Source organism: Gaeumannomyces tritici (genome assembly GCF_000145635.1).
Source record: "Gaeumannomyces tritici R3-111a-1 unplaced genomic scaffold supercont2.5, whole genome shotgun sequence".
Lineage (NCBI taxonomy): Eukaryota > Fungi > Ascomycota > Sordariomycetes > Magnaporthales > Magnaporthaceae > Gaeumannomyces > Gaeumannomyces tritici.
Window position 1 is genome coordinate 733,933 of NW_008804549.1, and position 23,905 is coordinate 757,837.

At 58.2% G+C, this 23,905-nt stretch overlaps 8 protein-coding genes across 8 annotated transcripts; 5 read left to right on the plus strand and 3 right to left on the minus strand.

Annotated features, from left to right (window-relative positions):
* Nucleotides 1-503: 503 nt before the first annotated feature.
* Nucleotides 504-3,760, minus strand: GGTG_09237 (MutS protein; the record flags this gene model as incomplete). The annotated part of the gene is made up of 9 exons (XM_009227081.1): nucleotides 504-1,084; nucleotides 1,167-1,315; nucleotides 1,379-1,650; nucleotides 1,742-2,148; nucleotides 2,226-2,313; nucleotides 2,398-2,682; nucleotides 2,764-2,804; nucleotides 2,878-3,196; nucleotides 3,299-3,760. 9 exons carry the CDS (start codon nucleotides 3,758-3,760, stop codon nucleotides 591-593), a joined length of 2,517 nt encoding a protein of 838 aa, XP_009225345.1. The 3' UTR covers nucleotides 504-590.
* Nucleotides 3,761-5,519: 1,759 nt separating this feature from the next.
* Nucleotides 5,520-9,325, minus strand: GGTG_09238 (feruloyl esterase B; the record flags this gene model as incomplete). Its single annotated transcript, XM_009227082.1, has 3 exons — nucleotides 5,520-6,259; nucleotides 6,566-7,018; nucleotides 7,740-9,325. 3 exons carry the CDS (start codon nucleotides 9,323-9,325, stop codon nucleotides 5,908-5,910), a joined length of 2,391 nt encoding a protein of 796 aa, XP_009225346.1. The 3' UTR covers nucleotides 5,520-5,907.
* Nucleotides 9,326-10,049: 724 nt separating this feature from the next.
* On the plus strand, nucleotides 10,050-10,577 carry GGTG_09239 (hypothetical protein; the record flags this gene model as incomplete). Its single annotated transcript, XM_009227083.1, has 2 exons — nucleotides 10,050-10,251; nucleotides 10,309-10,577. 2 exons carry the CDS (start codon nucleotides 10,050-10,052, stop codon nucleotides 10,575-10,577), a joined length of 471 nt encoding a protein of 156 aa, XP_009225347.1.
* A 3,276-nt stretch (nucleotides 10,578-13,853) lies between these two features.
* On the plus strand, nucleotides 13,854-15,073 carry GGTG_09240 (hypothetical protein). Its single transcript, XM_009227084.1, has one exon. It carries the CDS (start codon nucleotides 14,040-14,042, stop codon nucleotides 14,607-14,609), a length of 570 nt encoding a protein of 189 aa, XP_009225348.1. The 5' UTR covers nucleotides 13,854-14,039; the 3' UTR covers nucleotides 14,610-15,073.
* A 1,304-nt stretch (nucleotides 15,074-16,377) lies between these two features.
* On the plus strand, nucleotides 16,378-17,403 carry GGTG_09241 (hypothetical protein). Its single transcript, XM_009227085.1, has 3 exons — nucleotides 16,378-16,760; nucleotides 16,848-16,935; nucleotides 17,007-17,403. Exons 1-3 carry the CDS (start codon nucleotides 16,472-16,474, stop codon nucleotides 17,116-17,118), a joined length of 489 nt encoding a protein of 162 aa, XP_009225349.1. The 5' UTR covers nucleotides 16,378-16,471; the 3' UTR covers nucleotides 17,119-17,403.
* GGTG_09242 (methyltransferase) lies at nucleotides 17,328-18,944 on the minus strand. Its single transcript, XM_009227086.1, has 2 exons — nucleotides 18,714-18,944; nucleotides 17,328-18,654 (listed from the first exon to the last, which is right to left on the minus strand). The coding sequence occupies exons 1-2, from the start codon at nucleotides 18,734-18,736 to the stop codon at nucleotides 17,832-17,834; spliced, it is 846 nt and encodes a 281-aa protein (XP_009225350.1). The 5' UTR covers nucleotides 18,737-18,944; the 3' UTR covers nucleotides 17,328-17,831.
* A 71-nt stretch (nucleotides 18,945-19,015) lies between these two features.
* Nucleotides 19,016-20,367, plus strand: GGTG_09243 (hypothetical protein). The gene is made up of 4 exons (XM_009227087.1): nucleotides 19,016-19,268; nucleotides 19,340-19,573; nucleotides 19,683-20,082; nucleotides 20,314-20,367. Exons 1-3 carry the CDS (start codon nucleotides 19,199-19,201, stop codon nucleotides 20,063-20,065), a joined length of 687 nt encoding a protein of 228 aa, XP_009225351.1. The 5' UTR covers nucleotides 19,016-19,198; the 3' UTR covers nucleotides 20,066-20,082; nucleotides 20,314-20,367.
* Nucleotides 20,368-21,047: 680 nt separating this feature from the next.
* On the plus strand, nucleotides 21,048-23,783 carry GGTG_09244 (hypothetical protein). The gene has a single exon (XM_009227088.1). The coding sequence runs from the start codon at nucleotides 21,414-21,416 to the stop codon at nucleotides 23,196-23,198; it is 1,785 nt and encodes a 594-aa protein (XP_009225352.1). The 5' UTR covers nucleotides 21,048-21,413; the 3' UTR covers nucleotides 23,199-23,783.
* The last annotated feature ends 122 nt before the right edge of the window (nucleotides 23,784-23,905 follow it).

The window sequence follows — 23,905 nt, forward strand, 5'->3', positions numbered from 1 at the left end:
GGGGGGGCGGCCTCTGGGGCATCTCCCTGGCGCTAGGGCCTGCTAGCTGTAGCCGGCTCCAGCCCGGTGGAACTCAAGATGGAATGTCCATTTTGGGTGATGCAAGGTCTCTGATCCTCACTGCGTTGCCGGCAGTGGAAGAACGCACGTATTTGCTCGCCTGTGCCCGATCTCGATCCCCGCGAGGGCGTGGCCATCATCGAGATTTGGTCCCCCACATTGAGGGTCACTGTGGGTATCGCGGCAGGGCGAGATCGGCAGTTCAGACCTCTCCGGCTTCCCGACTCGGCGCGAGCTTCTGCCTCCATCAGCGGCCCTCCCCTTCGGCTCTTATAGGACCCCGCGGGCAGTAGACTTGACCACTAGGCCGAAGCGAGTATCTGCCCCGGTCTCCCACAACGACCTCTCACCGCCAGCGCATCAAGACCACAAGCATAGAGCCATGTCACAACCTGTATTATATCTCGCACATTGTAGCAGTGGTGTCCTACATGATATTTGCCATACGTTACGATATCACTTTGGCATTCCACTCGACGCCCTTCTATGATGGCAAAGCAAAAGTAGAAAACATAGCAACAGTTTCTAGCTTACATCGGGCTCTCGCCCAGCTCCATGTCGTCGTCGTCGTCGTCATCATCATCATCGTCGTCGCCGTCCTCCTCCTCCCCCTCCTCCCCGTCGCCGCCGCCGCCAACCGCGTCCATTCTCTCGACGAACTCGTCCTGAACTCCCTTGAGGAGAGCACAGGACGAGTCGTCGGCGCCGAGCTGAAGAAGGACCTCCTTCAAGTTGCCCACAAGGGCCCGACGCCGAAGGGCCGCGTCACCCCCACTGGCCTCGGCCCGCGCCTCGGCCTCGGCCCGAAACTTGTCGGCGACGACCTGGGCCAGGCCCAGGAAAGGCTTGGGGCAACCCACAGCCTTGGCCAGCTGGAGGCCATAGTCGCCCTGGGCGACCGGACCCTCGGCCACAGTGTGGAGCATTTTGAGCTCCGGCCTCGCGGCCTCACCGTGGCCGACGGTCCGCACCTCCGTTCGGAGGTGCTGGTTCACCACACGCGGCATCCCTTGCATGATCTCGGCTAACACCAAGTACAGAATCAGTATATTGATACAATAATATTATTTACATGGGCGTCTAGGTCGTTGAGCGGAGGTGCTGACCCAGCTCGTGAAAGTGCGTGGCAAAAAAGACGCACGCCCCGCTCGCCAGCAGTTCTTCCGCCATCGCGATCGCCATCGCGAGGCCGTCCTGGGTGCTGGTGCCACGGCCCAGCTCGTCGACGACGACGAGGCTCTTGTTGTCGGCGTTGCTATGACTTGTTAGTGTGCCGATCGATCAGGGGGTATGTGTGATCCCAGGGATTGTCACATACCGGAGGATGAAGGCCATCTCCCTCATTTCCTGGGAGAATGCCGACACATTCTCCTCCATGCAGTCGTCCTTGATCATGCGGGTGAAGACCTTCTTCACCATGGGGATGGTGGCGGTCTGGGCCGGCACGAAGCTGCCAATCTGGGCCATGATCTGGATCACGGCGGCGGTCTTGATGAAGGTGCTCTTGCCGCTCATGTTGGCTCCTGTCAGCACCTGGAAGGTGTACCCGGGCGAGGCGTAGACGTCGTAGGGTACGAAATTGTCGACGCACTACAACAGCGACAGGAAAGGCAGATTAGCAACGTGTCCTCGAAGTAATTTGTATCCACGTGGTCGGGGCCGTAGGAAACGGTGTAGATACCTTCTCCACGAGCGGATGCCGGGCCTTCTTGAGCGCCATGGTGGTTGAGATCTCGGGCCGGCAATAGTCGTTGGCGGTGACAACATGGGCCAGGCTCGCCAGCATGTCCAGATATCCAACCGCCTGGCAGAGGCGGGTCAGCGCTGGGATCTCCGTGCGGAGCTCATGGGCGAGCATGCCGATTGCCTTGGCTCCTCTCATCAGAGTCTCGTCCTCGGCTGCTTTGATGTCCCGGTTGAGCTTTTCAAGCTCGATGGTCTGACACTCGCAGTGAGTCCTCTTGGGGACGACATTGATGAGGAGATCGGGATGCGCGAGATTGGCCTCGATGTAGTCGCTAGCCAGGAACCGAAGGTAGTAGCCGCGAGAGCTGTCGAACTTGATCTCACTGACAAGGTTGTGCTCGGCTAGTCGACAGGGCAGGTTAGATCATGGCTGAAGGAGAGCATTTGAGGGAATTCAGGCAAAAATGGGAACTGCTTACCATTGAACTCGCTGACGTGCTTATGAACATTGTCCTGCTGCTCTGCGAACGCTTGTCGGGCCAGGTCTAGCATGGGGTTGAGGCCGGCCTGGGGGAGCGCCTGGGGTCAGCTCTGCGTTCAAGCTTGATGCTGGGAAACAGCATCGAGAGTGTGGCTCTCTTCAAATCCTACCTTGATTGCGTAGATGGTCTGGGCTCTACGTTCCAGAGGTGTTTGGGAGAACAGCGCGTCCTTATCGACGTGCTTGTCAATGATGTCAAGAATCTTCTGCGTGATCTCTGGGAGACACTGCGCCTGGACCTTGATCAAGACATCACACTTTGCCAAATTCAGAGCGTCGTGGAGTGCTGGGATTGCTGCAACAAACTGCTTGATCTGGAGAATGCAGTTGATCATGCTCTTTTGCTCGTGGGTCATGGCAAGGTCCTCGTCATTGTCAATGCGGATGAAGATGAGCTACAAAATATAGGTCAGTAAGTGCTTCGTGTGGCGGGAGTGGAACCGGGCCAGCAGAGAAAGAAAGCTCCGGCAACTTACTTGAGAAACAACCTTGTCAATGTCCGGGAGCCGTTTCAAGGCTGCGAAAGGCAAACAACGAGTTAGTTAATGTTCACAACAAGGAAGGAGGCTGGGAGAGCAACGGGAACACACCATTTCGAACGTCATAGAACAGACCCTGGAACTCTGAGAGCTCCTTGACTGCATTCTGCCTGGGTTCGATAAGCTTACGCTTGGTGGATGGCTGAAGAATAGAACTCCTGAGGTAGCGGGCTCCCATCGGGGTGAGAGTGTGGTTGAGAAGTCCGAACAGCGAGTTCCGCGATCGGGCATTCTGTGCGTTCTGCAGAAGCTCCAGGCTATGGATCGAAGAAACATCGATCATCATTGTGTCATCCGCCGGCTCGTACTGGATGGCCACGCTGTTGGGCGCGATCCTGACGCGGGCTTCGCTCTCGACATATTTGAATGCCTGTGCGAACATTGTCAGACGTTAAAATGTTCCTCGGTTTAAAAAATAGATGGATGGCTTGTTGACCTGGGAGGTCGTCTAGGCGGGGACGAGTTAACTTACCGCGGCGAGAGAACAGAGTGAGAAGAATTTTCCCTCGACAGAAACCTTCAGGGCCTCGATGTCTTCTAGAAAAGCCAATTTGTCGATGTAGTCGCGGCCGATCTCCTCAGTCCAGTATCGACGGGGCAGAGGCACCATGCTGGCTCCAACTATCTCCTCTTCGAGCACGCCACACAGCATCGACTTCTCAGGAGCGACATTGCTGGAGATGACGAGAATATGGCTGGGCTCATGTACTCGTATCTTGTGGATGGTGTGGACGTAGCACTGAGTGTCTGAGATTTGACACAGTGTAGCTTTGCCAAGCTCGATGTCGATGATGGCAATGCCAACTGGAGGGGCGACTCCACGGGCCTCGGCGACAGCGCAGATGATGGTGCGTCCCTCGTAGCCGGCGAAAGAGGTGGCAGCTCTGGACTGGCTCCTGGCGTTGGTGACAGGTCCGGCAAGCGCCAGCCGCATAGTCGGGAGGCGAGGAGGGGAAAAGCCACGAGTGATCGAGCGTGCTCTCGTGATGGCTCTGCGGTCCCCTCCCGCCATAACCATCGACGGGCCCGTCAAGGGTCTGAGCACAGGAGGATATCCACGGCCGAGCGAGCGTGCGTCGATGGGAGTGGAACTGATGTCTAGGCGGAAAATTGACTCTGAGCCTGCTGAAGCCTCATCATCCTGCAAATCGCCGTTGAAGCTCTCTGTGAATGTGGGGATGGCTCTCGCTCGGCCTCTCCGAATCTCACCCCTGGAGGCAGACTGTGAGCTCGAAGAGGGAATGTCGATCGGAGCGCTTCGTGTTATGGAGATATTCTCAGAAGGCGTCGTGCCATCACCTGACTGGTTGGAGGAGGACATCTTGAAGGAAGCGGAGGTACCGTGTGAAGCTTTGAATCTTGACAGGCAAAGGAGGCTTGAATGAACCGGGTCTTCTTCTGACTTTGAGCAGTGGTCTTGAAGACGATTCCAGTATGCTCGGTACAAGGCCGGTTTCCTTTCCTGCTCTTGTCGACAGTGGAATGGCGGGTAGGGCTTGTAAAGTAGAACGGGAAGGAATAATGAAAAATGATTTTGGGTCCTGAAGAAAGAAGTATCGCAGAGGTATTTTCAGCGAGGAGGTATCGTCAACGAGGAAGTGCCGGAACAGCTTTGGATGATTGTAGGCACGGAAAGAAAAGAACGACGACGAGACCTGGTGTACGAAAAGACTCGAGAAGGCATGCGATGCGCAGCTGGATCTCTGTGCTCAAGATATCAACGAAGCGACGCGTGCAGATGCGGCGTCGGGAAGACGATGGCTGTTGCAAGAGAGAGGCAGACGTCAAGCGAGGCTCGGGTCTCGCGGGCGAAGAGAAGAAACTTTTTTTCTGCTGGGAGACTTCTTCTACCAGCCAGAGATCGGCTCGTCTCTTTTGGCGGGCCAGTCAGGCGCAAAAAGTCGAAGCTGTTGCGTCACAAAAGGAAGGAGCGAGGGCAGCCCACCTTCCTCATGGAATGACTGTAGGGTTAAAGGAGGGGCGCCACCATATCCAGACCGCTCGCATCTTACACAGATAATACTGGAGGAATCACTCGAGCGCTGGTGCTGTAGCATACACGGCAGGGATTGTTCGAGAATTTGCCTTGGGATGTTATTTTGACGTTTTATGGATTCATAGTGAACTGAGGAAGAAACCAATTAATTACGCCCTGCTGCGCATGCAATCCCTATCTTCAGTATGGGCTTGTGTACTTGCTCCCTCAATTGTGTTGAAACAGCAAACATGGGCTGTTAGACGCCTGCTGGAGACCTCTACCTGCTGCCACCCATCGACGCGCAGAGCAGTGTGCTTTCTTCTCCACATGAATTCCTGGGGAACCCAAGAGCTCCAGCTCATGGAAACATCAAAAGGACCACATATTCTCGAAGTTTGCCTTGATATATAGCTGTGGATATGAATCTGGCCAGTGGTGTATGGATCGTGGGGCTCCCGGGCTGTCTGTGCTGATCGTACACATGTACTGGCCCTTTACATCTGGAAGCTCCGTAGTTATTTCACTGCCAGCGGGCCTCTGGGCTTCATTGGGATCTCCATATTCCTCGATCTCTCGAGGCCCTAGTGGTCATTTCGTCTCAAGCCTCTGCGGCCTCAGACCCGCATCTACATTGGCGGGCGAATACTGGACTGGAGAGGAACAATCTCGAGAACACAACATACAGTGCCATGGGATTGAAGTGGGAGAGATCAACTGTCAAGGAAAGTGAAGAGCCTAGCTATGCTCAGATTAAGTACGGTGACTAGTCTTCCAATAAGTGAGATCGCAAGTCCCCCAAACCCAGCCAGACTCGCCGAGATTGCAGCCAGCACTGAAACTCCTATACTCCCGTACGATTCCCGCACTTGAATTTGTGTTGAAGGACAAAATGGTCGAGATGCTAGGTACTCTGAAACTGCTTCACTGAGCAAGAAACTCCGTTGTAGAATGGTGTGGGAGCAAGGCAGCAGTCTTTCTATGAATGGCTAGAAACATCAGAATTATGAGCTCAAATTGACGGGTGCGTCCTTCATGTCGACATCCTGACCCGGCGCTTCATTCCCCTTCTCCCGCTCCCTTTCTCTCATCAGGAGCTCTCGTAGCTAGTCTCGACGGTCCGTGGGGCCCTCGTCGAAGAGTGTTGTGTGCTCGCCCATTTCTAGGAGTCTCGGTCTGATGTGACCACCGTCTGTGGGGATCGCAGGTTGTTGAGCAGCGTCGCCAGCACGTCCTGCGGAACCGATGGCCTTGGCGATGAAGCTGAAGGTGTTGTTGGCCGCCCGTCGGATGCCCTTCTTGTGCGCCTTGAGCATGTCGAGCAGCTCGAAGCAGATGCGCATCCACTCCCGCGTGTTGAGCAAGAGCAGATGCGCATCCACTCGCGCGCGTTGACCGACTCGGGCCCGCAGACTTCGTCTTTTTGGTTTGGCGGAAGCGGTCGCCGGACGGCCTTGCCTTCCTCGGGTTTCCAGTTAGCACACGTCGCGCATTCGGAGGAAGTGGAAATGCTTACCATGTGTAGACCAAGACCACGTGATGTCCCGAGTCACAGGGGCTCAAAGACCCAACCCGCGCTGCGGCGGTGACGGGACTTCCTAGGGGCGCGAGCCCCCAGGAAGTCCGGCTCGAAAGAAAAGGAAGAAGAAGAAAGAGAGACTTGGAGGGACGAGGGAGGAAAGACCACCATTATATACCCCGGGGCGAGGCAGAGACCCACAATTTCCAGAGGGCAGACCCCCTGCTGGCTGCATAGTAACGCACGAAAGACGCGTGGCGAACGGGCCAGAAGCTCCGAGGAGCAGCACCTTGGCGGCCGGCGCTGTGGGCCTAGACATGGATATAGATGTGAATAGAACGCTCCGGAAGAGATCGAGGGCACCTTGTTGGTTCCCAGGGCTCGAAAGATCAGGCCACTTTGCTCCGGCTGGCTGCGGCCTCGACGGGGTGCGGCGTTTCCCGTGGTTTGAATAGAGGTTGAGGAAGGCACGATGCCACTCAAGACCGGGCGGCGCCGCCCTGCAACACGCCTGGGCCAAGTGCCGCGGGCAGCAGAGCACGTCGGAGCTCTGGGCTTGGCCCTCCCGCTTTTCCCAGAGACTGATGGCCCTTAGGTGCCGACCACTTGGAGGTTGCGCCTGCCTGCTCAAGCTTCTTCTGCTGGGCTGAGGGCGATGTGAAGTTCCCGTCCGCTCTGCGAGAGAGGCCTGGATCTTCCTGCACCAGGGCAGTGGGGGGCGTTTCACAGCCCGGGCTTAGACAACACCACTTGATCCCCACGGCGAACTATCAGGTATATTTTTCACCTAGAAATAAATCGTTTGTAGGTATTGTGTGCCTTGTTGCGATGTTTGCGGCAGCATGTGCTGGCATGGTCGGCGGGGAGCCTGAACGAGCAAGACTTGCACAGTACCACCACTGCCGTGAGCCCTGGCTGCACAGAGAAAGGTGGGGCAATCTCTAACATGTTAGGGTTCCTGATGATGCGACGCTGAAGTTGACAAATCTAGATGTCAAAGGTGGTTGTTGGCGGTGGATATTTTGTGTGCCGCTCCTGCATATAAGGGCTTCTTTCTGCTAAATGCCTCCAGTTCGTTTATAGAAAGTCTTGTTGACACAAGCAGGAAGAGCAAACAGCTCGAAGCCACCTGATCAAGCCCAGCAGCCGGCGGCGAGCTAGCGTAAACCGTCCAGCGATGCCGGTCATCAATGTTTCTTTCGTGCCGTTGACACGAATCCAGCTGCTTCAGCCGCAGCCCATGACACACACGACACACTCTTGAATGGCAAGAAAGATGAGGATTATTATTTGGCTTTACTATCATTTCTCGTTCTTTCCTCTTGTCCCCTTGTACTATGTATGCGCCGGGTCCTGATCTCATTTCCCGTCATGAGGACCAGCATGCCCAACACAAACCCCCATTGCCGACACTCCTACAGCTCGCAGGACCAGTTGTCCGGGTTCTTGAAGTTCCCTCCAGCGCCGCCCTTGAACACGTTGCGCAGCGGGTACCTGCAGTGCCTGCGCTTGTAGTCCACGGCGCCGTTGGTGACGGCGCTGCCCGTGATGGTGTCGGGCGCGACGCCCTCCTCGACCCAGCGCACGGTGGCCCACAGCACGTTCTCGTCCGGGCCCGTGCTCGGGCCCGCGCCGTTGAGTATGTCGCTCGCGCCGGTGCCTCCAGTGCAGTGGGCCAAGCCCGAGACGCGGAAGTAGCGGTAGAACCTGTCCAGCTCTCCCGTGGCGGCGCCCATGGTGCGGGCGACGTGGTCGTAGTAGCGCGCGCTGATGGTGCTCGTGATGAGCGGGTCCTGCAGGCCGTGGTAGTGCAGGATCTTGGCGCCGCGGTCGCGCACGGCCGACAGGTCGCCCTTCCACGTCGAGATGCCCGTGAAGTCGGCCGCCTCGGAGGCCTCGTAGTCGCGCGGGCCCAGCTGGGCCGGGTCGAAGGTCACGTTGGTGCCCCGGTACACGGCGTACTTGAACCACTGCTCCGAGTAGATGAAGGGCTGGCCCGTCAGGTAGATGCCCGCAAAGGCCGGGAAGTCGGCGCCGTACTGCAGCTGCGGGTACACGAGGTTGCCGCTCAGCCCGTGGATGGGGCTGAAGACCTTGCGCACCGTCTCGGCCTGTCGGCCCGTCAGGCAGGTCGCCGGGTTGGCCCGGGGCGAGCCGCAGATGAGGTTCTCCGGGCGGTAGATGCACTGGTCCGGGTCCTCGAGGATGCCGTCGGCCGCCCCGTCGAGGCCGTCGCAGGTCGCGACGATGTCGGCGTGCACGGCGCCCCACTGGTCAAAGGTCAGGAACTCGGGCGAGCCAGGCCTGCCGGCGACGGTGTAGAAGTAGCCGGACCAGGAGGTCAGGTTGTTGAAGGAGAAGGCGGGGGCGCCGGCGACGATGCCGTCAAAGTCCTCGGGGAAATCCTGCGCCATCTTAAATCCCTGTCGGCCGCCGGTGGAGCAGCCAAGGTAGTAACTCTTGGCGTGCGGGCGGCCGTAGAAGTCGGCAACGAGCTGCTTCCCAAGCACGACACCGCCATGGACGGAGCGCCAGGAGAAGTCCTCGATGACTCCCTTGTCATAGCCAAACGCTTCTCCCGAGGTACCGTTGTGGCCGTTGTTTCCAGCGACGACGGCGAAGCCCCTGGTCGTGCCATAGGCCAGTGTGTCGTACCCGATGCAGCCACCAAGACCGCCATTGCCGGCGCTCAGGAACCGGCCGCCGGTCCAGTTGGACGGCAACCAGACCTCGTAGCTGACGTTGGATCGTTCTGAAGTCTCCTGGAGCAGCGAGACGCGGCAGACCTCAGCCGGCGCAACCTGGAACGACGGGCCGCAGTCGGGAGGGTTGTAGGGCAGGCTGATGTTGGTGCCCGCCGCGACCGCCTCTGCGAACCAGATGGTGGTATTGGGCAGCGAGATCTTGCTGGCGAGTGCGGCGCACTTGGTGCTGAACGTCTCGCACTTCACTGCCGCCACGAGGGGCACCGCTGCCGCCAGCCAGAATATGTTGGAGGTCTTCATCTTGATCCGCAGCCGTGAGGTTCTTCCTTGGATCCAAGGACCACGCCGGAAAACGAGAGTCAGGGGCTGGTGTGAGGGCCATCATCTGATCCCAGGACAAAACAATAGGACGGCGCCCATCTTTATGTACGCGTGGCTACTGGTTCTTGCCCAGGCGAGCGACCTGCGCAGTGTGGGCAGGAGGTTACATTTGGTCAATCTCCGGCTACCCCATAATCTCGTCATCCATGTCATCGATGCTAGTCTATACCCAGCGCGGGGTTGCACCGGGCCCAGCTGCCGTGCCCCAGTCGCGTGACTCGCCAACGAGGGGGAAAGTTGTGATGAGCAAATCCCTCGGCACACTCTGCAGGCACATGGCGGCACACTCTGCAGGCACATGGCTCGGCCACTATGAGTTCAGGGGCAGTCCTCGTGCCATCATACGGACGGGCGGTCAAGGTTGCTTCCTCCCGAGTGTCTTACTGCAGGCGTAGCACGGAACGTATGTAACCCCGGAGCCGCGACGTGTGTGGAATCCCATTAAGACGCCCACAGACATCGGCACAGCATCTGCCCGTCGATTTGCCGATGTGGGAGAACGCTGCCGAACCCCAGGAGGGGGGCCCTGATTTCCCCGCATCGCCCCGCTCAGACGAAGGAGAACCATCGCCGCTGCGACAGCCCCGGAAAGGCGTGGAAGCTCACCTTTGACCGCATCTCGCATGGAACAATCAGGGATGCCATGGGTGCAATGCGATCGAATCAGGCGCCGTACCACACCACCCATGCTGCAATTGAGGTTTTCAATTGGCTTGCCCGTATTCTCGCGGCCCAATACGACCTGGAACGGACCGGTTGGGATCGGGAAACGAGCACGCCGGTCAATGTGATTCAGTGGCAGAATGCTATGGCAACTCTTGACCTGTTTTGTTTAGTAATGATATGTAAGTGCGCCTAGTCTCATGTCCCTGGCACTGCGTTTGTCTCTGCATCATGTGTAGCGCTGGGATATGGTTTGCCCACGGTTCCTCGGCAGGATTGGCGAGCCGTTTCTCACGAAAATTATGTGGCAATCCAAAATCACAACGAATGGCATGATCGCGAGGCATTTCCGGAGCTTGCATTCACTGCTGTTATGGAAGGTCTCTTGTCGAGGATCAGGGCTAAGACCGTCCTCGCACCCGGTGGGAAAAAAAAAAAAGAAAACCATAGAACATCTGCGCCCGATGCATCCAGAGACAGTGACAGAACCTCCGCAGACACCCTGTGAGGTGAGATGGACCCGAATGTCTGTCATTCACAGAGTATAAAAAACCTCCGCTGGCACCCTGTCAACGAGAAGGGCGTTCGTTGGGACCAGTCGCATAGACAAACACCAAAAAAAATATCCCTCCAGCCGCCAACATCCTTGTAATTCCAGAAGGATCGCCGGCCAAAACAAGTCAAGGGAGTGCCTGACACTGGCTACGGCCATTCCTGTGCCGGCGCCATGGTGTTAGCTGGGACGTTCAGGACACCATCTGCCAATGGGAGTGTAGGGAAACGTCGGCACTTACCCCCACAGCGCTGCCTCTGGCTTTGGCATTCTTGGCACATGAACCGCTGATAGATCAGGACGTGGCTCAATTGGTCTATCTGCTTCCGCTGTGGGCGAATACTCGCTGTGTCCTCGAATCGACGTAGGAAGACAACTAGTGCGTGGGTGAATTGGACCCTGGTGCTCGAGATATTGGGGTTAGCTAGGAGAACAAGTGAAGACCTTTGCGGGTGCAGGGACGCGAACTTACAAGGCTCTGACGAGAGCGGGCACTGGGCCGTCGGGATGGAGTGATGTCTCGGTCGGTATGCCGAGTAGGCCTCGAGTGGGGAAGGCATAGGGATTGCCATCCAGCGCCAGCGGCAAAGGCAGGTTGACGGGACTTCCTGGGGGCAAGGCTTTGGGAAGCTGGTGTAGATCTGGCTCCAGGAGGCGTGGCCGGGAAGCAGACTTGAGCGACAGTGCTCGGGTTGCTGGATGGACTGGCAGGCTGGAGACGCAGGCTGGAGACGCAGGCTAGAGACACAGGCTGGGCGGACAGACTAGTTTGTTGGGCGGCAGGCCGACCCGCGGCCCCTCGGCCCTTGGCCGCGGGCCCATGCTGAGGTTGATATCCCCCCGGGGGCAGAGTGGGTTCTTGTTCGGATCGTGCTGGTCCCTGCCCCCAGGAGGAAAGGGCCTGCCGCCCAACGGGCTCATGCTGAGGTTGATATCCTCCCGGGGGCTGAGCGGGCTCTTGTTCGGATCATCGCTGGTGATGCCCGCCCGCCCCCGGGAGGAAAAAGGAAGAGTTTGTTTGTGTTGTGAAGAGAGAGGGCCCCCCCCCCCAAAAAAGATATTGAGTAAGAATACTCAATAAGATGAAGAGGTGACCGATGATGGAAGATGGCTCAAGTTTGAAGACGACGAGCGGGGGAATGTTTGGGTTTAAATAGGCCGAGAGGGCAGTTGGAGGACGGAGAGAGAGCTCCGGCAGAGAACGGCCACGTCAGCCACCACCAGTAGGCAGCAACAATGCGCGGGGGCTTGGGGCAACAGAGGAAGGAACTCTGGGCCATATGGGGACAGAGATAAGTAAGGGAACAGGCAGGGCTGGTCCTCAAGTGTGGGAGGCATGTGACAAAGCTTCCACGTGGGTCATGCCACTCAGGTACCACATCACACTAGAGGGCGTGGAGCAGTACATCTTGCGGCGCACCCACCTCTCTGATCGGTCCTTAAGTGCGTAAGTACCTCTAGGCATCTATCGAGGAAGCGCCCTCCCTGCCCGATCTAGACAGTGTTTCGTGCAGGCAGCGATAATCACACGATAGCCAGGCAGCAGCAGATGGGCAGAGCCGTGCTTGGGCTCCAGATGACGAATCCTAACTCCTGCGGCTTGCATGAAGCTTCGGTTGCTCTGTCCATCTCGCTGTTAAGGCCGGAAGACCCGGCGCAACCTATGACAGCGACGCCTCGGCTGCCTGGAGGCACGGAGCAGAAGCTCCCATAGCTCCGGAACATGAGCGAGTCGTGCCTTCTTTGTCAACGCTTGCGTCACCATGCTAATGCTCGGCTATGGGAAGTGAGTGAGACTGCATCCATGAGGAGAGCTCCCCGCAAGGAAGGAGGTCAGAGAAGCCATTTCCTTTGGGAAGCTACAGACACCTGCGTGCCTGAGGCAGCCCAGCGTCCGACATGTATCCATCCGGATCTTGGGCGTCTAGTCTGGAGATGAGAGCCTTGACCCACACTCCGCTCGTGGAGGTAGGGCGCCATAGCACCTTCCCACAGTAGCTACAGCGAGCAGGCGAAACCTAAGGGCAGGATGACGGGGTCCAGGCAGCCAGTGCTAGAAGTAGACAGATCGGACGCAAGGGCCCAGGCCAGACCCCTGCGACCTGGTGGGTACCGATGTCCATCAGGGTCTGCTCCTATGATCTGTGCAAAAACACGCGCTCAACCGCTCCGCCGGGTACTAGCTAAGGTGCCTACTAAATGTGGGACCTTGGCGAGGCCGCTGATGTCAAGAGCCCACACCGCCAGGCGCCCAGCTGCCCAAGCGGCAGGGTCTCGTGGGCTTGCATGGTGAATGCCGGCAGAATAACGACAGCGTCCCGCCACGTTTACAGGCCATGATAGCGATAACGAGACGGTCGATAATGAGAGCAAAGGTTTATAGGCCGCTTGGGGCCACATCACACGCCGCGCTTGAATGCCTGGCTTTCTAGCAGTCAAAGCTGGAAGAGCCGGGGGGGAGAAGAAAGCATGCATAATGATGCCAGCTGCGGGCCTGCAGTGGCAGTCATCCTTCTCCTGGTGTCCTTGATCAGCGACAAGGCACCCTATCGGGAGACATCTCCACACGGTGACTGCCAAGCCTGACAAGGTGAAACTACTTGATAGGTACCTACCATGCGTATGAGCGGCTGGGGCGAAGCACGAGCAGCCAGAGCCATAGCTTTTGGCATCACCACGGCGTCGCTCCAAGAATAGGCAATGTCGTCGTCGCACATGGATATCTGCTAGAGGAATATATTCTAGAGACTCAATCCAACCTACTCTGTCGCTAACCACTTCAGCGGCGCCCCTGGAGTAATTGCATGAGAGTGGGTAGGAAGCTCAAGGCATATATCCCTTTGTAACGCTCATCCAAGAAACAACGCTTTGCTTGCGGAGAGCACCCCTGCCTTGTTGAATTCTTTCTTTAGGTGCCGCGGGTTAATGCGGCGCCTAAAATAGCTGAAGCCCCGTTGATGGACCCCGGCAAGACCAGGGCCATGGCTATTAATGTGTCCGTGCAGCGATGTTTCGTGTTTCGACTGTTGCGGCACGCATCGGGCCGATGGATGGTGCAGGGCAAAAAAATAGAGTAGTCAGCTCAGCCAAGGTGGGCGAACACCTCAGACAAGGTGGAAGCTTAAAAAATTCCCCAATTAGGCTAGACGACACATTTTTTCTCCCACCTTGGCTGAGGTCTAGGTGTCCACTTTTCCCCACCTTGTCTAAGGTGTTCGCCCGCGCTCATCCCCTCAGGAGGTGCGCCTATATAAAGGCGCGCCGTCCAACCCAGAGATATTGTCACATTTTCCCTCCTCCACCACCAACCAGTGTCTTCTCAATTGCACCATTTCCTTTTGTCTTTTTCCTTTTCCTTTTTCTTTTTCCTATTTGTCGTCTCTTTCCCCCCTTTACCTCTCTTCTTTCTCCTCCAAGATGCACTTCACCACGTCAACCATCGTCAAGGCCGTCCTGACCGTCTCGCTCGCCAGCCAGATCGCCGCCCTGCCCGCCCCACAGGCGCTGACGGACGAATTGCAAGCCCGAGCCGTTGGGCCCCAGGAGCCCAAGATCCTACCCCGTATCCGCAGCGGATGTCTCCCGGGCGGGAGGGGTTGTGCGGCCAGGGAGGTCTCCATTACCGACCCTATCATCTCGACCAAGCCGCGCAAGGGGGGCGCCCGTGCCATTAAGCGCGATGTTGCGCCCCAGGAGCCCAAGATCCTACCCCGTATGCGCAGCGGATGTCTCCCGGGCGGGGGGCGTTGCTCAGCCAGGCAGCCCTCCGTTATCGGCACTATCGTCCCGACCAAGCCCAAGGGGAACATCCGTTTTCTCAAGCGCGATGTTGCGCCCCAGGAGCCCAAGATCCTACCCCGTATCCGCAGCGGATGTCTCCCGGGCGGGAGGGGTTGTGCGGCCAGGGAGGTCTCCATTACCGACCCCATCATTTCGACCAAGCCCAGGGGGAACGCCCGTACTCTTAAGCGCGATGTTGCGCCTTAGGCTGCCGAGCCCCATGTTCACGCCCGAGCCCCCTACGCTCCCGGGTGTCTCCCGGGCCCGACTGATTGCTAGAAGGCGGGTAGGGCCAAGAATGCGGGGAGCATCAAGCCTGACACCAAGCCGGTCAGGCAAGGCCGGTTTTAAGCGCGACATTGCTCCGCAGCACTGCCGCTGAGTAGGAGCCGGAGGAGGCGAAAAGATCCGTCCTTGCTCAGAAGTTTATATCCTACGCCTTGCCGAGTTTGGTCGCCCACGAGGGTCGAAGTGGGAAGCACCGCGCGCTCGAGACCCGTGGTCCGTAAAGATCCCGTTTTGGTAGGAGGGATTGGAGAGGTTGAAGTTTGTCTGGGTACGCGTTTTTATTTCTATTTTTCGTCCGCGATATTTTGGTCAGCGAATCTCACGTATCACATTGCGGGCTCCTAGCGTCTCATAAAGAAAATACGATATGCGTGTTAGGCCAACTGAGTGATACCCTGCCAAAAGTAAAATGATATATAACGCGTGTGTAATGCGCGGTGTTGGAGCAGTTTTGAGCGTTTAGTATCCGGTGCTACCCCCCACATCAGCAAGCGCTAGCGACACTTTCTCCGATAGGAAGAGGGGCGACGGGTGCTGTTATGACGCGGTGTGCTGCGCGGGTTGTCGAGGTCTGACTGTTAATATACGGCGCGGGCGAGTATCGGACACGGGAGTGGCATCGAGATATCGAGTGGTTGATCCAGGAAAACACCGTGCACCCGGAGCCGGTGTCAGAAGAGGGGGGGCTGCAATGCTTTCATCGGCCACAAGGGGGAGTTGTCGCGTGCATGGAGCAGGCTGAGGCCAGAAAGCCGCCCTACCACCAAGCAAAGAAAGCGCTGGTGCATTCCTAGTCCCCTCACGCGTCTCCTCAGAGGCTCGTGTGTCTGGGGTGGGCAACCGGGGTGGATACGGCCTCCGCAGCTCGGGCCAGAAAATAGAGCCTGCACTCGCCAGGCGCGGGCCCTCGTCTTCTTACCTGGACTCTCCCGCCAGAGTCTCTGTGCTATTCTGCCCTCCTGACCCTGTGCTGCGGCTCCAGGTTCCATGGGCAGCGTCCAGAGCGCCGTTCTTCAACAATAACGCGAGTGGCCCAACGGTCAGGCGATCGGCTTGCTAGCTCTTGTCCTTGACAAAAGGGTGCTCAAGAGGCTAACGGTTCGAACCCTGTAGGTTGCCATTCTCCGGTGCGCTCACTGCGAACCGCACCGGCGAGGTCAAGTCTGCTCCTCTCCGACCCATTTGCTACAGTGCTGACTGTTTATGGATGAATATACGACGCAGGTAAGTGTTATCCGTCCCTTGACCTGTCCTCAGAGCTGGCAAGCCGGTCGCGCGTTCTTTTTGTATTTTTTTTTCTGCATTTTTATATCGGCGCTTTGCTGCGGCTGACGCAGCGGTACAGACGAATCCACGCCAAACAGGCTCAATGGTTGAATTGCAGACAACCGGACTTTCAGCAGGGGGCGGGGCCACAAATAGAACAGCGAGGTTGCATGCTGCTGTCAACGTGCCAGCGGACCAGACTTTGTCTTGCAGACCCTGGACGGCGCGCATCCCAGCACCCAAACTGGGCAACTGTCCGCCGCCGTCGATGGTCCGACTCCAATCGCGACGTCAGCCACGAAAGGCACCGCAGCGGCCCCGAGCCAACCTTGCGGCTTGGCGCCGGTCAGCTTACCCGCGCGTCTTGCATGGTGCTGGCTTGGGACCCATCCCCGGCTGGCAAGCGAAAAATGTGATAAAGAGCAGGTCGGAACCGTTGCAAGCAGAGGACCAGCTTCCCTTCGGCTCCTTTGATAGCCAATGCACCCTTGATAACAGCCCAACACACATCCAGCATGGCCCGCTTGAGCCCGTACCTCCTCTACGCCGCCGTAGCGGCCAGCTCCACTACGGCCGCCGTCATGCCCGACGGCACCACCGAGCCGCCGCCCGTGGTCCAGGCCGCGCCGGGGATTGAGTCGGTGCCCAACACCGCCACCACGGTGCAGTCCGTGCCGGCGCGCCCACCCCACGGGTACGCCGCCGAGGAGATGCAGAAGCGCGCCATCACGCAGATCCAGTTCTGGAAGGAGAGAAACTTTAGGGGCCAGTATGCCATCACGACGTTGGACCCGAAAGTCTGCTGTAAGCTCGGCCCCCCCCGCCCCTCTTGCGTGCTCTCCCGAATGTGCGTTCTGACCGTTGCATCTTCCCCGCCGCCCGCCATGCCAGACACGTTTGGAGGCCCCAGCTGGACGCAGTGGGACAAGGCCATCGTGGCGGTCAACATTGCGAGCAACGGCCCGTGCCGGTTTTACGAGTATGCCGCCCCTCTTTCCCGTCCAGTCATGGTTTTGATTCAAAAGTCCGCTGTGGCTGACTACCAGTCAGGGGTCACTATTGCGACGTCAACTCGCTCGGTCCGATTGAGTACGGGCGCCCAATCGAGGACCTCGGCGTCTACGGCTGGGCGAGGAGGGCCAGCTCCATCAGGTGCGATTGAGCCAGGGACCCAAAGCGAACCGAGTTAAAAGGGCGGCTTGCGCGCGGGACATGGGCGACATCACGCGGGCCGGAGAGGGGCCGGCAGGATACACGAGTTTTGCGAGGCACTGTTCCGTTGATATAGATTTGCCACAGAAACTTTCCACAATACCAACACCAAACAGAAAAAGATCCAATAGCGCTGCCATCCGACGTTGTTCGCCAACTCCGTCATGAAATACAGCGATTAAATCTTCCACATCTACCGGCAGCCATCGTCATTTAACGGTGGTTCGACTTGGGCCAGCCGGGACCGCCCCAGTGAGTAGGCCTGGGTTTGACCTCGGGGTTGGGTTTGCGTGTGCGTGAGACAAGGGGGCCAGCAGCAAGACTATGTTGTGGCTCAGCGCCCAAGCGTTTTCTTTGTGAATCTCTTCACATTCTTACAAAGAGGCACCATGCTTGGCCGTAGCTCGACAGATGTCATGCAGCGAGCGGGCAGAGCTCTTCATTCCATCACGTCGCCGAATGGCAACCCAGATTCATACAGCTCAGGACATGGCGCCACTAGAATGCTCACAAGAGTAAAGGCAGGCCAGAAAGAAATCGCTAGTTATTTTCCCACCCAGGCCCCAAAAACCCAAAAACCAAAACGCCGTACAATGCAAATCGTGATGCCAGGTAAAGAAGCACTGGCGTTAGAACTCCAGCGGCAGAAAGTCGACCCCCTACTTAAAACGCCAGACGCCGTTTCCTGCCTGTGTATTTGGAACTCGACTTAACCACTTTACCCTTGCGCTCCATCTGGTCCTTTTTCTTCATGATCCATGCCTTGCTGCCCTTCTTCATCTCCCCCCTCCCGGACTTCTGATTCCTCCTGGCGACGTCCATGACGTCGACGTTGTCCATTCCCTTGACCACGTCGGTGATGTCGCCGCCGCTGCCGTCGGCGGCGCTGCCACCGACCGTGAGCACTAGATAGACCTTCTTGTTCTTGGTGTCCGGGTCGTCCTCGAGCAGGCCGGCGCCGAAGCCGGCGCGCTTGGCGGCGCCGGCGATCATGTCGCGCTGGGTGTCGTTCTTGGGGTAGAACTGGCAGACGGCGCGGCCGCCGCGGCGGAGCGAGGCGTAGAGCCCGTTGAAGAAGCGCGTCAGGCGGCCCTGGGGCGACGTGTCGCTGCTCTCGGCGTTGCATAGCCACTGGATGGCGCTGATGCTAATAGCGGCGTCGAAGGTGCCGGCGCGGAACGGCACGCCCTGCCCGATGTCGGCCAGCATCAGATCGCCCTCGACGTCGCGCTGCAGCGCCACGTCCAGCATCGACGGGCTCACGTCCATGCCGACCCACGTGTGCGGCCCGCCGTCCTCGGGCAGCTCGGCCGTCAGCATCTCGCCCGACAGGCCGCTGCCGCAGCCGACGTCGAGGATCAGGCTAGGCGACTTGAGCTCGAGCAGCTCGAGGGCGCGCCGCGTCATTATCGCCTGGATGTTTTGGATGCGCGAGCTCGTCGTGTACTTGCGCGCCTCGGTGTCATCGTAGTGGACGTCGGCCGCGCTGGTCTCGGTGTTAGTGGAGGCGGGGTTAGCTGCGGCGGGGGAGGTTCACAGTCTTACAGGGTGTCCTCGGGCCGTGACATGGCTGCTGTGACGTCGTCTGGCGGTCGGCAACTCCGCGCCCGTGTCTAGAGTATTGTGGATGTGTTGGCGGCAGCCTCAGCCTTGAAGGAGCGTCACAATGGCTTGCCGTCGATATAGCAGGCTGTCTCGTGTGAGTTCCGCGTTCCGGGGTGAAAAAAAGGCGGTGTGATAAAATGGCAGGGCACAAAATAATGTAGCTTGGCAGCTTGCCCCTCAATTTGTCACATAGGAATTCCGAGCACAGACCACGAGCAGCCAGAAGCTCCACCACTGTGTATGGTACACACAAGCATTGACGCGATCTGCAACATGTCGACAAAGGGGCAAATTCGACACGTCACCAACAGCTCCTCTGAATATTTATCCTCGCCGCGCTGCAAATAACCGCAGTCATCAGCATGCTATCATCGCCAACATCCTAATTCCACTCCCTGCCGCGCATCGGCGCACCGATCGTCAAGATGTGGATTCTTCCACTCGTCGGATACCTCGGGTCCGTCCTGGGGTTCTGCTTCCTCACCCTCTCCATCGGTGCGCCTCCCTAAACCCGGCTCCCGGCGCGCCTTGCAGCTGGCTAATTGTTGATGCGACTCCTCCCGCAGCCTCTGGATTGTACTACCTTAGCGAGGTCGTCGAAGAACACACCGTGATCGCGAAACGACTACTCACCAAACTGATATACTCCATCATGGGCCTCCAACTCGTGCTCTGCGTCGCGGACGGATTCCCCTTCGGCCTGACCCTTCTGGGCATATTCTCGCACTTCATATACCTAGGAAATATGCGGAGGTTCCCCTTCGTCAAGCTTACGGATCCGCTATTCCTGCTCTCGTGTGGTAGGTCCCCACGCTTGGGCACACACTCCCTGAGGGGCTTTCCCGGCGTCCACCTTGTCGCGCAGCTCGGACGTCGCGCGCACATGCTGACAGAAGCCTTCCCCCACAGTCCTCGTGCTAGTCAACCATTACGTCTGGTTCAGGCACTTCTCACACCGCCAGCAACAGGCCTACAGGACCATGACGTCGTACTACGATCACCCCGAAGGCGTCCCGACCTTCACCGAGATCGCGTCCTACTTCGGCCTCTGCGTCTGGCTCGTGCCATTCGCGCTCTTCATCAGCCTTTCGGCCAGCGACAATGTCCTCCCCACCATGGGCAGCGAGACGCCCCAGCTCGGCGGCTCCTCTCCGCTCTCGCCTAGCGGGGCTAGAGAGACGGCCAAGAGACGGGGCCAGGGCATGGCCAAGGCCGTGGTCGATAACGTCAGAGCAGGTATCGCCGAGGTTGGCTCGATGGCAGGCTGGAAGAGACCGGGGAATCGGTTCTAAGCGCGCTGCTTTTCCTTGTAAGTTCTGTTGGTTTTTTCTACACCGCTTCACGTCTGGAGAAACGGAGGTATTTGTCGCTACTAGTGCCTCCTCGATATGATGTTTTCCTTCAATTTATGCTAAGATAGTATCTGAAGAGCGCCTCTGGCGCTCCTATGATATGTCACCCCGGGCTGATTTCTCTACTTCAACTCGTCTTGTTCTTTGAGGTTTGAGATTCGCAAATGCTAACTTTGGAGAACACACAGATCTAGGCCACCTCCATAATGCTCTTTAATCAAACTTATTTTACCTTATGACCATTCTGCCTTTGCCCTGCCACCATTCACATGGCGGAACGGCTAGAGACCCTTACTAGAAGCAGGCCAGATGATGAGCAATGCCGTACGCATATCCCTGCGTTCAGTTATGCCCGCCCGTTCTACCATCGCAGAAAACATGCCACTTGAGTCAAGAATCCATCTTGAGAGCGCCTCGACCCGACAATCAGGTCTGACATCCATCCCTCCCTAGACATTCGTCCCTCTGCTCTGGGCGCTCCGCCAACCAAAGTTTGATCCACATCACAGGTCTGGGCGAATCACCTTAGTTCCACGACTAGGGGCCTCGGCAGGCAGCAGGGTGCATATTAATATTATAGGTCTAGTTTATCTCGCGTCGTCCTGGCTCGTATGACAGCCACCATGCCAACGCGCCTTTCGGGTCGAAGAACTGCTGGCCTAAGCGTCGCCCGCTTTTGAGCCCATCATCAGATGAAAGCTGTCGCACTATTATTCCCGGAGCCAATGCCTGGTGTTTGGGCCCGTGGGGGTCATACAGCACGTGGTCTTTCGGGCCGCCTCATTGTTTGCCTCGCGCATTCGTCTTATTGGCAGACATCGAAGTAAACACGGAATCCATGCGGGGTTCGCCCCTGAGCCTCGATTCGGATCTAGCGCCGTTTGTTTGCTTGGCAGACCCATGCGGGCTTCCCCACGACCCACCCCCTCACTTTTAACCTCGGTTAGGGTAGTATTTTCCTGGGGACGACACCAGACAACACCCCATAGCCACGGGCCCCCTCGCTGTCGGTAACGATCACCCCTTCCAATCGGCTGTCACGCCGACAATAGCTCCGCCAATGTAGCCTTGGCATGAAGAAGCAACTGCCTGTTCTGGGAGGTCGCAACTGGGTGGTGGATGAGGTTGGCCGACGCGAGATGACGATGGGGCTCTTCACCGTGTCGTGGATCTATAAGAGTGCGTGGTCACCGAGGCATACTCCCAGCTACGCATGACTTTCGAGGCTGCACCACGGAGGTCACCAGCGAAAGGTTCCTAGTCTCGGCAGCTAAGCCCGCAAGGAGACATGATGAGCTACCACCGCTTTCTCACTCTGGGTGCGGCGTTGCTTGCCCACTCGGCCATCGCCGCGGGCCTACCCCAGGCAACAGCGGCCGGTATCGACGCCGCCAGCCTGCTGATACTGACCAAGGCCGCCGATGCCCAAGTTCAGGCTGTCATCGATGGGAAGGCAGCCTCCCTCCTCGGCTCTCCCCGCGGACTCACGCGACAAGTCCGGCGACTTGTGACGCCGTTTGTTTGGGATCAGTCTAGCTATTACCACAACGAGACTCTGCTGTCTTACGCAGAAGACATGCTCGCAACCCTGATGGAGCGCCAGCATGCAGACGGCACATTCACCGTGGGGAACCGGCACTCTCCACCCGACACAGGCTTTTTGATCGAGGATTTCGGGGTTATGATCACCATGCTGGAAGCAGATGACCACGCCAGCAGCAAGAAGGTTGCCGAAACCATCCGCGCCCTGATGGCCAAGGCGGGCCCGGGTCTCGCCCACGGCGGCATGCACACTCCGAACCATCGCTGGAAGCTCTGCTCTGCCCTGGCGCGAATCACCCACGCTACGGGTAACAGCAGCTACGTATCCCGGATCGATGACTGGCTCGCCGAGGGCATCGACATTGACGCGGACGGCATTTATTCGGAGCGCAGCACCATCTACTACTCCAACGTGGCAAACCCCTCTCTGCTCACAGTCGCGCACATCCTCAACCGGACGGAGCTTGTCCCGCACATTCGCAAGAACCTTGAGCTTGTTATCGAGCACGCTGAGCCCACAAATGGCGAGGTTGAAACCACCCATTCTCGGCGGCAGGACCAGAACCAGCGCCAGGTCCTCAAGGACTACTATGTCCAGTTCCGTGAGCTCGCGCTGCTCGATAAGAACGGGCGCTTTGCCGCCATGGCCCGTTTGATCGAGCGACTGTTCGCCGCCGATCTCGGCGATTTCCTTGGTGATCTTCTGGAGAGACCCGAGCTCGCGGCTGCTCTCCCGGCGGAGAAGAAGGCTTTCGTCGACTTCGACAAGCACTACAAGGCATCTGGACTCTTCCGCGCGCGCCGCGGCAAGGTGGTCGCGGCAGCCTTTGGCGGCTCCGATTGGTATGCCGACGGCAAGGAGACGCCCTTCTTCAACCGGTTCGGCTCCGGCCTGTCGACAAACCCGACGCTATTCCGGGCCTGGAACGGACGAGCAGTGCTCGAGGCCGTCCGCCTGGCCCCCGAGTTCTTCTCCATGGGCCACTTTCGGTCCAACGGGCTGGCGTACGACAACAGTGTGGTGCGGCTCAGCAACGACCTCAAGATCCCCTACTACCACCCGATCCCCGCCGAACACCGCCGCGCGGACGGCGTCTATGCCATGTCGCGGTCCGTCGACGGCCGCTTCTACGCCGCGCTGGACTTTGAGAACCGACCCGCGCACACGCGCGACCTCAAGACGGACGTGCGCATCTCGCCCACCGCGACCGGCTACGATCTCAACTTTGTGGTGGCCGGCGAGGAGAACGTCGATATGACGCTCGAGCTGACGTTTCGTCAGGGCGGCGAGCTGTCGGGCATCCAAGCACTCGACGACGGCTCATTCCGTCTTGTCGAGGGTCAGGGCACGTACAAGGTTGGCGAGGACACCATCACGTTTGGGAACGGCAACGGCGCCGGCCCTATCAACACGGGCGCCGCGGGCGAGCAGTACAGCTGGCACAACGGGAACCTCGTGGTCCAGGGCCAGCACGTCTACATCACGGGCAGGTCGCCTCTCAACTACACGCTCAACATTGGGTTTTCGTGATTGGAGGATGGATAAGCTAGCTATGTGCCAACCCTACTACAGTCTTTCGTGATCTAACAGCCACTTGAAAACACGTTTTTGTGGGCAGCTGACCACCCATTCCGAGAATCCACCCGTTCGTGTGCGGCAGGAAACATACCCGCCTCTGCTGAAGTTCTCCTGCTGGGCCGTTTTGCCCATCGGCACACACCACCGAGGAGGCGATGCGTCAAAAGAGACCCCACCTGGCACGCGTTGGGCAGCACGGTTCCATTCAGGAAACAAGATGGCCGCTCACATTCCGCTTGGTACATCGTGAATCACCTTACTGTCTCGTTGGAACCAACTCCCCGACCTCACTCTGCCTGCCCATCCATGGAACCGCCCGAACTGATCGGCCCCGCCTCATAGTCCGCTGAACCCGCAAAGGCCTGTGCCCTTTTTTATGACCCTGTATTTACAAATGGATCAAGTACCCCGCCGCGCAGGAAACTTCGTTGGCATCGCCTTTTGCCTGTCGGGTGTGAATCGTGCCCGGTCCTTGTCAACTGAGTGCATTACCCCTGCCACTTTTTTAGCGACCGCGGTTGGGCTAGCGCTAAATCTACACTAGCCCCTTGGCTATCGGGTTGGCGAATGGGCACCTCCTGCCCGCAGGGCCTCCTTCCCCGGTTCCAGGCCCCGGCGCCCTCGGATTTCTGAACCGATTCCAGCGAGCCTGCCATATT

Coding starts and splice junctions, on each gene's coding strand:
- GGTG_09240 (XM_009227084.1), top strand. CDS start 14,040: ATGCACTTCACCACGTCAACCATCGTCAAGGCCGTCCTGACCGTCTCG.
- GGTG_09241 (XM_009227085.1), top strand. CDS start 16,472: ATGGCCCGCTTGAGCCCGTACCTCCTCTACGCCGCCGTAGCGGCCAGC. Junction 16,761..16,847: donor GTTGGACCCGAAAGTCTGCT/GTAAGCTCGGCC, acceptor CCGCCATGCCAG/ACACGTTTGGAGGCCCCAGC. Junction 16,936..17,006: donor GGCCCGTGCCGGTTTTACGA/GTATGCCGCCCC, acceptor ACTACCAGTCAG/GGGTCACTATTGCGACGTCA.
- GGTG_09242 (XM_009227086.1), bottom strand. CDS start 18,736: ATGTCACGGCCCGAGGACACCCT. Junction 18,655..18,713: donor TCACGGCCCGAGGACACCCT/GTAAGACTGTGA, acceptor CACCGAGACCAG/CGCGGCCGACGTCCACTACG.
- GGTG_09243 (XM_009227087.1), top strand. CDS start 19,199: ATGTGGATTCTTCCACTCGTCGGATACCTCGGGTCCGTCCTGGGGTTC. Junction 19,269..19,339: donor CTTCCTCACCCTCTCCATCG/GTGCGCCTCCCT, acceptor CTCCTCCCGCAG/CCTCTGGATTGTACTACCTT. Junction 19,574..19,682: donor GCTATTCCTGCTCTCGTGTG/GTAGGTCCCCAC, acceptor CTTCCCCCACAG/TCCTCGTGCTAGTCAACCAT.
- GGTG_09244 (XM_009227088.1), top strand. CDS start 21,414: ATGATGAGCTACCACCGCTTTCTCACTCTGGGTGCGGCGTTGCTTGCC.